Raw genomic sequence first — 13,288 nt, 5'->3', positions numbered from 1 at the left:
ATTCTAGTCTTCAGGTTAGAGGTGGAAAATATTTAGACAGAGCCAGTCTAAAGGGCCCCAAAGGTTAAGGGGATCAGCTTTGCCCCTACCCTCCAAGGAAGCACATGCTTTTCTTTGTTGGGGCAATTTAGGCTTTAGAAAGTAGCAACTGTATGTAAGAAACACAAAACCAGTACTACAACGAGTGTAACACATGCAGATGCTGATCAACAAGAACACTGATTCTACTTATAATACTTAACCAATGTGCCATACAGGTGGTAATTCCTTGACAACACACCAGTAAATATCTTAGGACAGTGTGCCCATTCATACCAGGGGGAGACACTAAGAGAAACTAAGAAACACACTCCAGAGCGCATTAAGCTTCAGTAGAGTCAACAAATACATCAGGATGTTTCCTTCAGCGGTTTCTGGAAAATCCAAACTAAACGGCCCAGAGGTAAAATCGCCAGCCCACAGAGAGTAGCTTCCTCTGTCGGGAATCTCTAGTCTTAGACTGGAAGATACCTCTGTGGAAACTAATGGGTGTCCTCCCCCACCTCCTATGCAGATGTGCTGTGGATCGACATCACACTGACATCAACATCAACTTAACCATACTCTGTACAGACTCCAATGGCAAAAACAGATCTTCAGCCAGAATCCTACAGATAATCAAGGGGAAAGATTATGGTAAGCATCATTTGCCAATTTTGCTGTACCTTTGGGTTTTGTTTTCGTTTATAATTGAAGATAAAATGGTTTCCTCCAAAAGGAATATTTTTGAAGCAAGAAAACACCGGGCCAGGTGGTGATGGAGTCAATGGCTCATTCTTTCAGAATCCAGTGACCCCTGCAAGCCCTAAGGGTCCCATTGGGTTAATTACCTCTCTCAAACTCAGTGGTTCTTGGTAGGTCAGAATCAGAAGGAATAGCTTCTGTTTTGTTTTGTTCTGTTCTGTTCTGTTTTTTAACATAATAAGGGGTAACTTGTCCTAACACCTTATATAAAGAGGAAAAACGAGTGGTAAAGGTAAGAAATTTCTCAATACCAGTCTCAGCAATTAGGCAAATTACAAGTGCTTTAAATAAGAATGTAATTTTCTAAAAAACTATTTATTTTAAAGAATACAAAATCATCGGCCTGTAGCAGCATGTTGTGGGAATGGATGATTTAAACATTAATTTTAATAACATGGTTACCCGAATATTTAGAGAGCACATGTGGAAAGTTGGATAATAATTAAGTGTAAAACACTCAGTATTTTTTAACATTTTAGAATGTATTCCTTTTGAAGGAAGCAATATTTCAAATATTATTATGATCCAGGGAACACACTAGATTAAGATTATTAAGTTGATTGCTGCTTCTATTTACTCATTCAATCCAGATATTTATTTAGCACCAGGAATGAAGCAGCTGTGTTGGTTCATGTGGTATTCAGTTATTTTACTTTATTTTTTTTTCAGGTATTTATGTGTGTGTGTGGGGGGGTATGTGTCATAAAAGCCAAACCAAAGAAAAATGTGGTTTGAAAAAAAATGTAATAAACCACCAACTCAATGGAATTTTGACCGTATCTGTAGATTCAACTGAGTTCTACAGTCCAGCCGAAACCAGTTAGTGTTAACGGTCCTACTTCTGTGAGTTTAAAATCATGCCCACAGTTCTCCTGACGTGCCGGGCCTCATAGAAGCAGTCCCTACACTCTGCATTTCCTTCCTGGAGCAGTTCATGTGATGGCTGCTAGCCCTGGCCACAGCGTACAGATGAGAAAAGTAAGGCGCCGAAGCATGCAGCAGCAGCAGGGCCTCGGCTGGAGCCTGAGCAGCCTCGCTCCAGAGTTCCAGCCCTGTTGCCTCTCAGAGGGCTGGCTATTTAAAATGTTTCATCTTTTCTACTTTTTGTAATGTGGAAATCACCATGGTCACAAAGGAGGAGCAGAGGACTTTAAAGTGCATATGTTTTCTCATGAGATTTTGCATAAAATGCTGCCTGTTGATAGTGACTTACGTGGTGTGAAATTGTAAAAGTACACTTCAGATTAATTCACAACTAGCTGTAGAGCATTTCCGTTGGAATTATATTCAAGTCTTTAATGGCATACATGGGACTATTGAGATGACCATACACATGATATCCAAAAGGAAGTAATAGAATACATTGTGAAACACATACCACTATAAACAAAACAATTCAAAGAGCTTAAAGGGCTATATCATTTGATGAAGTGACAGTTTTCTTACATACACAATAAATATGCTTTTAAAGACTGTGTGCTGTGCTTTCATTTTCATTAAAGTGTAAGTTTTTAAACATTTTATGTAATTTGATAAAAGTCTGGCTTGATCTATAAATATTTTAAAATGAATTTTTAAATTATTATGGTGTAAGTACATTGATTTGCAAAATATTTAAATTCTAACTTCCTAGAATATCCAGACTCTAAACTCTAATTTCACTGAAAACTTGGTATCTTGACTACTATAAAATAATAATAATAACAGCAAAGATCTGCAGAGCAGATATCATTTCTTTCGTTTTCACATTGCTTTAAATTTTTTTTGAATTTGGAAGGCATAGTTACAGAGAGAAGGATTTGAGAGGGATTTTTCTATTTGCCTGTTAATTTCACAAATGGCTGCAGTAGCCGGGGCTGGGCAGGAACTACCAGAAGCCAGGAACCAGGGACTTCTTCTGGGTCTCCTGTGTCTACACAGGGTTCCAGGCACATGAGCCATCCTCCACTGCTTTTTCAGGCAACATTTGCAGGGAGCTGGATCAGAAGTGGGGCAACTGGGTCTGTATGTGAGGCTAAAGTTTAACATGCCAAGTCACAGCAGCAGCCCCAGTTCTCATATGTTTAATCTGTATCTGGATGTCCTTGAATGCTTGATACTATTGCACCAAAGACTAATGATTGTCACTAAATGTCAGTAGCCAAGACCCATCTCTTACATCATGGAACACATTTCAGAGTTAAATTCATAATAGTTTTTGCTTGATCTATGGGAGTCTGTTGTTGGGCCAACAAAAATAGTTTCATTTCTCTAATTCTATGTTTCTTTCCAGAAAGTGAGCCATCCCTTCTAGAGTTCAAGCCATTCAGTAATGGTCCTTTGGTTGGGGGATTTGTGTACAGAGGCTGCCAGTCCGAAAGACTGTATGGAAGCTATGTGTTTGGAGACCGTAATGGGTAAGGTTTCCTGATACCACAACTTAATCCACCAAATGACATGTTTATTGTTAGAAAATATCGACATAATTTGTCTCTCTTCAGACCAAGAACACACATGAATATTATAAGTTAGTATTAGATCCACTTTTGCAAGGGTTTGATGGGAGAACTTTCAGAGAGCTCTAACTTTGTTAACAGGCTTGATTGAGTTCACAAAATGATTTGTAAGGGCAACAAAGACTTCCAGTATACTTTAGGTCTTTAGGCTCTTACCTGCATCTTCCACATGAATTTACCTTGACATTGAATCCTTGGAAAACTGTGGCTTTACATGAGTTACATAAAACATTTTTAAAACATTTTTGAGAATGCTGAGATTTTTATTTTTGGCCTAATTTTCAGGACTTGGAACAGCAGAATATAATGCGCTTTATAGGGTAAGAATACTACAAAATCAGATGAAGCCTAAATTTTTGGGATCCGATACAATAGCCTAGTGACTAAAGTCCTTGCTTTGAACGCACCGGGATCCCACATGGGCTCCAGTTCTAATCTCTGCATCCCTGCTTCCCATCCAACTCCCTGCTTGTGGCCTGGGAAAGCAATTGAGAATGGCCCAAATCCTTGGAACCCTGCACCCACGTAGGAGACCTTCAAGAGGATCCTGGCTTCTGGCTTCAGGTCCACACAGCTCTGGCTGTTGCAGCCACTTGGGGAGTGAGTGAATCAGCAGAGGGAAGATCTTTCTGTCACTCCTCCTCTCTGTATATCTGACTTTCATATAATAATAATAATTTTTAAAAAAGAAAACATTTGATGAAATCCAATTGAAGCATTTTTTCCCAACTTGCTGGCATTTCAGGCATATGACAGCTGATACGCTTGGTTGCTACAAAGTAGCAGCAAAGTATGCTTACCTCGTGCCCCTCCTCCTGTCCCTCTCTCTGGTTAATAGCCTAGCAGAAAGTCTGGACATGGAGGGGAGGTACCATTCTCCAGATGAAGAGGGAGGACTTTCTCATACTCAGCTAGTTTGAATGCCCCTTCCAAATGGAATGCTCTTTATAGGTGCTTCCTCCGCATGTGGGGATTTCACAGTACTCACACATTACAGGCTCTATGACCACCCCTGTTAGAAGTCAGGTCTGTGACAAAGCAATCATTTACTATAAATTTTATGTTAAAACATTTTATTCTTTGAGACAAAAAAAAAAAGCTTGCTTTCATTGTGAGTTTCTAATTATGTTTTTGTTGTAGGAATTTCTTAACTCTCCAGCAAAGTCCCGTGACCAAGCAATGGCAAGAAAAACCGCTCTGTGTTGGGACTGGTGGTTCCTGTAGGGGCTACTTTTCGGGTCACATCCTTGGATTTGGAGAAGATGAGCTAGGTACGGTACACACCATTTCCGTTCAGTTCTATCCCTGCTCCCTTGTGCAAGAAGCTTTGTTCTGTCTTGAAGAATAACATTGGTTGGAAATGCCATCTGAAGCATACACAACCTAACAGAGGTGTTAAACATAGAACATATTCTTTCCCTGGAGTGTCTTTATATCTTACTCCTTTGCTAGATTCCTAAAATTATTAAAAACAGAAACACAGCAAGTAAGAATAAATGAGAATTTTTCAATTTGCTGAAGATTTTTAAAAATTTTTATTCAAAAAGCAGATTTAGAGAGAAAGAAAGAAAGAAGTCTTCCATCTGCTGGTTCACTCCCTCAATAGTCAAAAAGGCTGAAGCTGGGCTGATCCAAAGCCAGGAGCTTCTTCAGAGTCTCCCAGTGGGTGCAGGGCCAAAGGACTTGAGCTGTCCTCCACTACTTTCCCTGGCACATTATCAGGGAGCTGAATCTGAGGTGGAACAGCTGGGACTTAAACCAGCACCTGTATGGGATGCCAAACCAAAGGTGTAGGCTTGACTTACTACACCATGGCACTAGCCTCGAAATTTTGATTCTTGGAGAATTTTTAAATGAGTACTGATATTTTTGATTATGCATAACAATAGTTTCTTCTTAATCTCATTCTGAAACCCTTTTGTCTTATCCACATCTCTTGGAATAAATAAATATTTTGTTGGAAGCTGAAATTCATCCTCTATTTACTTTTTCCCCCCTCTGGAGTATGAAACAATATGAGTTATAGATCTTTACAGTGGAATAGAAATTATCTTCTCATTAAAGACCTATGAAATAAAAAAATAGTAATTTCTTGGCATGTTCAGCAAAGTGAATGCAGCATAACAAACAAAGAGAAATTGAAACTGGATTGTGATCCACTGGAGTGAATATTTTATGCTGTACCATTTAAAATCACAGGAATAAACATTACTTTTATAGTGAATATCTTTGTTGAACAATGCTGAAGCAACCCATGTCTATTATGCTCCTTTAGCCTTTGAGAGGATTTTCTAGGAATAAAGGAAGCAGAGTATGTTTCCTGTGCAAATCGGAACATGTCCTTAAAAGTTCAGATTTGGTTTTCTTATATGAAAGGAAGAGTTCATCAAAACAGTTTCATGCCTTTCACATTCTCAGACCAGACTCCTGGACCGCATAAGACATACAGCAGTGGCAAAGAATGTGAGGGGACCTTGGAAGTTCTTGGAAAATGTGGATTATGAAAAAGATATACCTGGGTTTCAAGTTTTTTTTAATACCAAATAAGTGTTCCATTTTCCATGAACTTTTGAATTCCCTTGTATAACTCTGCAAAGAAAACTCCATCCTGTTGTGCCAACATTTCATATTGAACTTCCAGGATACTCTCCTATCCTTCTCAAAGGAAACAGAGAAATACCTTTTGTCCTTCACATCCTATTAGGTGGTTTCAACTTCACTGGCAAATTCTGATTTTAAAGAGAGCTAGATTGCCGCAGAGTTTGAGACACACATTTAGATGTGTGGGCGGCATTTTGATATTCCCAGGCCGCACTGCAAATGACTCATCATCAGTCATCATTACTAACATCACCACTGCTGGGCAAAACATCTCCGATGGCTGTATATACATGTAAGATTTGTTCTATTGAAAACTAATAGCATAGGCAACCTTGATTCTCCAAAAGTTACTTCTCTGTATATACTTCCTGATTAAAATAGACTATTGCTGAATGATATTTTAGTGTGACACTTTTTAGATTTAATTGAAGACAAAAAAGAAAATAATTACATTTTGTACCCTTTGAAACAGAAGTCTTGAGAGTTTGGCATTTGTGTGTGTATTTTAGCTACAAAATTAGAGTGGCTGTATTATAAAGATTCAATGAGATTAAACCCTGTGAGGTACTTGACAAAATAAATAGTAATACTTTTGTTTACATTTCTGTTTTTAACTTCATATTTATTTTTGCAATGATGTTGATGCTTTAGGGCATAAACTTCTTTTTTAACAACCTTTGCAGAAGTAGAAAAGTAGTTGAGTGTGCTTAATGCATAATAATAGAATGGAATAGAGAAACAGACTAAATCAAGGACTCTTTCCTAAGCGAGAAACAAATATACACTTTAAAGCCATATAAACACATAATCATACATAACAGTTTCTGATTCCCTATTCATGTGATTCATTCTGTATATATAAATTATATGGCAGTAGTGGTAATAAACAAGGGTGAAATCTCCTGAACAGATGGCCCGTGTGCTATAGCTCATCATCATAAAAACAGCCTAGCACCAAAAATTATGGAGTTATCCCCTCTTTCTCTCTCCCTTCCCCCTCTTTTCTTCCTCTCACCCAATATTTATTTTAATGCATCTTTAGACACATTATATATATGTATATATATGTGTGTGTGTATATTTATATACACACACACACATGTTGATTTATTTGAAAACCAGATGACAGAAGGGTCTTCTCTCTACTGTGGTACTTTTCAGAAACCTTTATCAGGTAGGATTGAACCAGATCAAGGCCAGGAGTCAGGGACTCTAACCTATATGGGTGGCAGGAATCAAAATACTTAGCCATGATTGCTACCCTCCCAGGCACATTTGCAGGAAACTAGATTGCATAGAGGTCAACTCAAACCATGCACATGTATTTTACAAATGTATTTTACTGACCAGCTACTCAGTGCCAAGCTCTGTGTGGCTGTTAGAAATACAGCAGCAGAAAACAAGACAAAATATCTAAACTGATGTCATGAAACTTGCACTGTAAACGAGGAGGACATTAAAAACAAAGGTTGGGCCCAGCACAATAACCTAACAGCTAAACTCTTCGCCTTCCAAGCACCAGGATCCCACATGGCCAACCAGCTCCCTGCTTGTGGCCTGGGAAAGCAGTCAAGGACAGACCAAAGCCTTCGGACCCAGCACCCGTGTGGGAGACCTGGAAGAATCTCCTGGCTTCTGGCTTTGGGTCCACGCAGCTCTGGCTGTTGCAGCCATTTGGGGAGTGATTCAGCGAAAGGAAGATCTTTCTCTCTGTCTCTCCTCCTCTCTGTATATCTGACTTTCTAAACAAACAAACAAAGGGTTTTTTTTCCCAAAGGTTATTTAAAATCAAAATATGCTGTGTGTCAACTGGTAATAGATACTTGAAAGAAAAATCTGGCAGCAAAAAAGAACTTGGGGGCCCGGCGGCGTGGCCTAGTGGCTAAAGTCCTCACCTTGAACGCCCCGGGATCCCATGTGGGTGCCAGTTCTAATCCCGGCAGCTCCACTTCCCACCCAGCTCCCTGCTTGTGGCCTGGGAAAGCAGTTGAGGACAGCCCAAAGCCTTGGGACCCTGCACCCACGTGGGAGACCCGAAGGAGGTTCCAGGTTCTCAACATCCGATCGGCACAGCACCGGCCGTTGTGGTCACTCGGGGAGTGAATCATCGGGCAGAAGATCTTCCTCTCTGTCTCTCCTCTCTGTATATCTGACTTTGTAATAAAAAATAAATAAATCTTTAAAAAAAAAAGAACTTAGGTATTGTGGAAAGTCTTCCTAAAATATTGTGATCATGAAAGACGATATAGAATCACCAACTTGTAGTAAAGAAACAAGTGAAAACTGATGGGGACAGGCCCAAACCTGGAACTAGAATGTGCCTCTGTTATCTAATCCAGTGGAACCCTTCAAGGATGGAGAGGAGTAAAGTGGGGAAGAGGTTCCCATGAGGTCCCAGCAGCATCAGAAGAGCCCATTGGGTCAAGACTTGCTTTGGCTCTGAGTGACACTAGAGTGTATTGAAACATGGGAATGTGATGTGTTGTTGTGGATTGCTTTGGTGTGTTGAGAGCAAATACAAAGCGCAGACACGAGAGCCCAGTTATTATCCAAGTGAAGCGTGTTATCTGCCCCCACTGCAATAGTAGTGGGAGGTGACAGTGGTGATCTGAATTTGCACCGTAATGATAGACATGGCAGTCTGTCAGTGTCTCCGGGCAAGTGATTTTCCTGAGCATGGACAAAGAGAGAGACAGACCTATAGAGGTAAAGTTACAGAGACGAGACTGCTTGGAGGGCACTTTTTAAGTTTGTGAAAAAAATAAAACTAAAAAGAGAAGTTTATTTCAAAAACCTTTGAAATCCATGCATAGAGTTGTTTTTTCCTCATACATTTTCTCTGAATTTTTGAAGATTCTTCATATGCATGGTTTTCAAAATCTTTTTCTACCATGATTAACTTACTGCTAGCGCAGTGGCTGAATAAGCTAATCCCCAAGATTCATTTCTCTTTCAGTCCTATTTGTGCATGAACTTTTTGAAGCACCTTCGGGTAATAACTGCTAGGACGTTACAAAGGAAGGCTTTGTGAAGCTGTGATTTAACTTCGGATTCTTTCTTCAACAGGAGAAGTCTATATTTTATCAAGCAGTAAAAGCATGACCCAGACTCACAATGGAAAACTCTACAAAATTGTAGACCCCAAAAGGTGAGCTCTCTTTTGATTCTGTTCAGTCAGTTGCTGTTCTTCTGCAAGGTAAATGTTCATTTATTCTAATCAGTGACAGGGAAACTGCTACTGGCATCAGCCTAGAGGACCCCTTCTGCTTTCCCCATGCGCTCAGATCTGGGTGAAGAAGGCTGTTCCACTTCAGCCCTGGGGGACCAGGCTTCATCACCCAGGACCCTAGTGCTTATTCACATTTCTTCCCAGAGAAGTGTTGTCACCGTGGCATCAGACACAAGATACAGGAGAGTCCCAGTGTGCCAGGCAGTGCACTAGGCTTGGGGGTTGGAAGCAATCAACTCTCTTTATTTTTGAGAAAACAAGAAACTTACCAGTGGACATATATAGCTGCTTAGTATGATTTTTGTTACGTAATCAGGCTGTTATTTTGGCAGTTCAATGTGGGAGCATCATTTCAAAACCACCCAGATGTGCATGCTCTCGTGCAGACTGCTGTGACTAAATCAGGAAAACTGGAGAAGTGTTTTGTTATGCACTTCAGCAAGAGCAGGATCGGAATGCTTCAATCCTTTGACGAGTCTGGTATCACTATGACACACCTTCTCATTCACCCGTCGCACACAGCTTTCCAATCATTTTAGATTGTAATTAATCTCTTGTTAATTTCAGGAATGAAATCTGAATTATCAGAAGCTGCTAAAATTATATGTCATCAACTAGACCTCATCATAAGCTTAGAAACACCTAACTAGAGCAAAACGTACTATCTCACAGATACAACTTTGTGTCCTTGTCTGCGTGACCCTAGCCACCCTAGCGTGTTTCAGATTCCTTTTACGTTAACTTATTCTGATCTTGCATAAATTCTAGTGATGAATGTACTAAAGGCATTGATTTGGCTCCATTTTTTAAAAGTTACTTTTAAGTTGTAAATCATGCATTTTGTCCCCAGAAAAAGGCACAATTAAATGGAAATTCCTTTCCCTTTTCTGTACCTCAAAACACTTTACTGAGGAAAGTATAGGTTGACATTGGTCACCGCAGGATGAAAAGCAGAGTAATCCATTCTAAATGGTCTCTCGGTGGAATCACTTCTCATACTTCATTTGCTAATGGTGTTCTTTCTAAGAGTACATTTTTCCCATCACAAGAAGAGAAGTTCCCAGCATCCACTACAGGGGTTTTTTTTTTCCTTATTTGAGTGTAAAAGTGATGCCTTCCTTGAAAAAAAGCAAGGAAATGAATGAGAAGGAAAATCAGACACCCAGGAGGTGGTTCAAGCTGGCAGGGTTAAGAATAAAAAATCAAACCGATGTTCAATCATACAATAGCAGCATCCTAATAATGATATAAAGGGATTTCACTCCAATCCAACATTATTAGTTTCAGAATAGTCATTGTTATTTCATTATGTTGTCAAAGTTGATAGGCATTCGCCTGGTTCCTAGTAACAGTGTAATGAACTCTCTGGCCTCACAAAAGCCTTGCAGTATTCAGCTGGATTGTTTAGTCTCTTGGTGAGTGGAGGTGAATTTTACACCTTCAATCCATTATTAGTGTCTAATTACAAGCGTTGCCATCAGGGACCTTGGCTTTGTGCTCCTAAGGCCTCCTCCAGTAGGGTGGTCTCCGACTGACATACCTGAAGGCCTGACTTCTCATTATGGTGCCTGTTGCTGGTGAGTTATGTCACGTGTGGGGCCAAGGTTAAGATTTATGTTTGCTTTTCAGAAGGTGGGGGAAGGAACAGAGTCCCAAAGACACTGTCCTTGCACACCGGCATAGGTATAAATTTCAAAATAAACTGACTATAAGAATGCAAATATTTTCATAAACATTTGTTGGGAGCCTCATGCTGTTTCAATTTGAACACAAGCGTTTATTATTATAGCATTTCTCCCTAGAGGAGTTCTACATAAGAAGACACTGAAGTATGCGAAAGGGATTATTTTGGAAACGTGAGCTAATTACTAGCATAGTAATATTTAGGATGTCTGTGTCAGAGCAAACCTTTTTTCTCAAACTTCTGAGGCAGAACTGGCAGAAAGAACCTTGTCAACTAAGAAAACAATATGTTGAGATTTCTTTTTATAGCCAAAAGCTTACCCAAATTAAACTCTAGGCTAATTGTAGTCTTATGAAGAAGCCCCAAGACTTGCTAAAATAATGTTTTCAGAACAATTTCATACATCAGTTAACTTGTGGCTCTACAAGAGAAAAACACTGAATTATAAAATATTTATATTCTATCGTAGATGTTGTGGGAGTTACATTCTTTCCATATGAAATGTTTTTTTTTTTCTACTTTATCTTACACAGACATACAACATATCACATAAAGAAATTTAGGAACCATATGCGATATCTTTTTAGTTATTTTGGCAAAAGCAGATGAAGTTTCACTATCACCCTCACTATGCAAGGACAAGGCTATGAATTACACAATCATTTACATAAATTTTAAATGTTACAGTAGGCAACCTCCTGAGAAAACGATGATGACACAACTTGTTTTTACAAAAAAAGATATTATTTATAATGAAAAATCAAAAAACAGCATAATCAGATTTCCCTAAGGTTTTATCCAGCCCCTAGTTATGTAAAGAAAACCAGATTCCCTAGGGAAACAAAACAAGAATGAATTTTGCTTCCAAGTTGGGACATTGACCACACTTGAAGAATAGCCTCAGGGGTGAAACAGCTGTGACTCAGGACAGAGTGGAGTTTAGAATCAAGTCAGGGCCACGTCCACAGGGTCTCAGCTAACCCAGGGGTCTGTGGCTTCAGTGGGTCCCATGCCCTGGCCTGGGCATCTCTTCAGCCAGTAATACTAAAAGATAGAGCCAGATCCACCAAGCACCAGATGTAGGCTCCCTTTTTCATTGCACTGAATCCTGCCCTTAGAATAGATGCCCTGGAGGGCAGCTAGCCCATGCAGCACAGGGAGTCTTTGCTTGTAGTCTCTGAATCTTCTCCAGTCGGATCCCTGCAAACAGTATTTCACCACACTGTGCTCCTTGCGTCCATTTCAAGAGTAGAGATGAACATTCTATCCCTTCCTCATTTCTATGAGGTGCTGTAAGGGTAATTAAGTCATTCTAAAGCATTAAATTCTTTACACATTCCATGCATTCCAGAGTTATTTTCAGGTGATCTCTTAACTTTGGTACTTTTCCTGGCTCCAAAACTGTGATAAAGGTGTTCTTGGAACTTTAAAGAACTTTTTTAAGGATTGGTTTCCCTGTGTAAGCCCTGCCTCCAATGATTGCTCTTTAGAAAATCTTCTCAAAATTAAACAAATGCTCTGGGATGTAGGGATGGGAAAAAGGAGAATTTAAGAATTCTGGCTTTATATAATTGTCAAGCTTTATTTTTATAGAACAAAAATTTGTTCACATCATTGACAAAAGATTCTTCATTTTATTCTTGTTGTTGCTTCAAATGATCTTAAACCAAATGACTTTCCAAAAAAAAAAAAAAAGAAAGAAAATCTTGAAATGTTTCCAGTGTTTATTTCTCCAGGGATTTTTAAAACAAAATTGTTCTTGACTATGTTGACTTGCTTACAATATAACCATTCTTGCCATACTCTGGCATATTGCTCATCATTACCCAATCAGGTCACACGCAGACCATTCCCTCAAGAGGTCTATACATTAACAATGCAAATTCCAGGCTGAGAGGTCGTTTGACAGACATCTTGTATCTCAAACTCCTCTGTGACCAATGTCAAAAACCGTCCCTCTGGCCCCCTTTCTATAACTCCTACCCCTGACCCCACTTTTGCTGCTTTTTTATTTATTTATTTTTTCTGAACGTCTTCATCTCATTCCTTATTGCTCTGGATGCTAAAAAATGCCTTTGTATTTCCCTAAAAAAATCCCTTCAGGAGGGAAAATCAGTTCTGCTGATCCTTTGCATATATCCCCGGGAGCTAGCAGCCAGCTCTGTCACCCTAAACAAAGTCATACATAATGGGAGCGGTTTTTGCCCAATGAGCCAGTCTAGTCCCCACTCATCAGTCAAAGTTTTATGCAAGTGGCCCCCCTGAGTTGATAAATTCCCACAGAGCCTGTTGACCCAGCTGCCAAGCCTTCTTGCAACAGGTGGTGTTTTCGCGGCCACCCTGACCGTAATACAAACTGTTTAGCAGCTCCACTGACCTTTCAGCTATTAACAGGGATACAGACTCCACAAGGGACTAGTTTTCAAACATGACAGAATTTCTTAACACCAGAGGTCATGAACAAGTATATGCCCTATAAAAATCCATTCAGCATGG

The 13,288-nt window shown here is 39.6% G+C and overlaps 1 protein-coding gene across 2 annotated transcripts in view; it reads left to right on the top strand.

The window, feature by feature from the left end:
- The window catches only part of HHIP (hedgehog interacting protein), a 96,428-nt gene that overhangs the window by 64,588 nt on the left and 18,552 nt on the right, over positions 1-13,288 (top strand). For both annotated transcript variants that reach the window (XM_058666805.1, XM_004588138.4), the window contains exons 8-11: positions 554-675; positions 3,056-3,179; positions 4,419-4,549; positions 8,946-9,027. In XM_058666805.1, coding sequence (XP_058522788.1) covers positions 554-675; positions 3,056-3,179; positions 4,419-4,549; positions 8,946-9,027 — 459 coding nt within the window. The remainder of the gene's footprint in view (positions 1-553; positions 676-3,055; positions 3,180-4,418; positions 4,550-8,945; positions 9,028-13,288) is intronic.

The sequence above is a fragment of the Ochotona princeps genome, chromosome 7 (genome assembly GCF_030435755.1).
Source record: "Ochotona princeps isolate mOchPri1 chromosome 7, mOchPri1.hap1, whole genome shotgun sequence".
Taxonomy (NCBI): Eukaryota; Metazoa; Chordata; class Mammalia; order Lagomorpha; family Ochotonidae; genus Ochotona; species Ochotona princeps.
The sequence above is the reverse complement of the archived record's forward strand: the minus strand, read 5'-3'. Positions and strand labels throughout refer to the sequence as shown.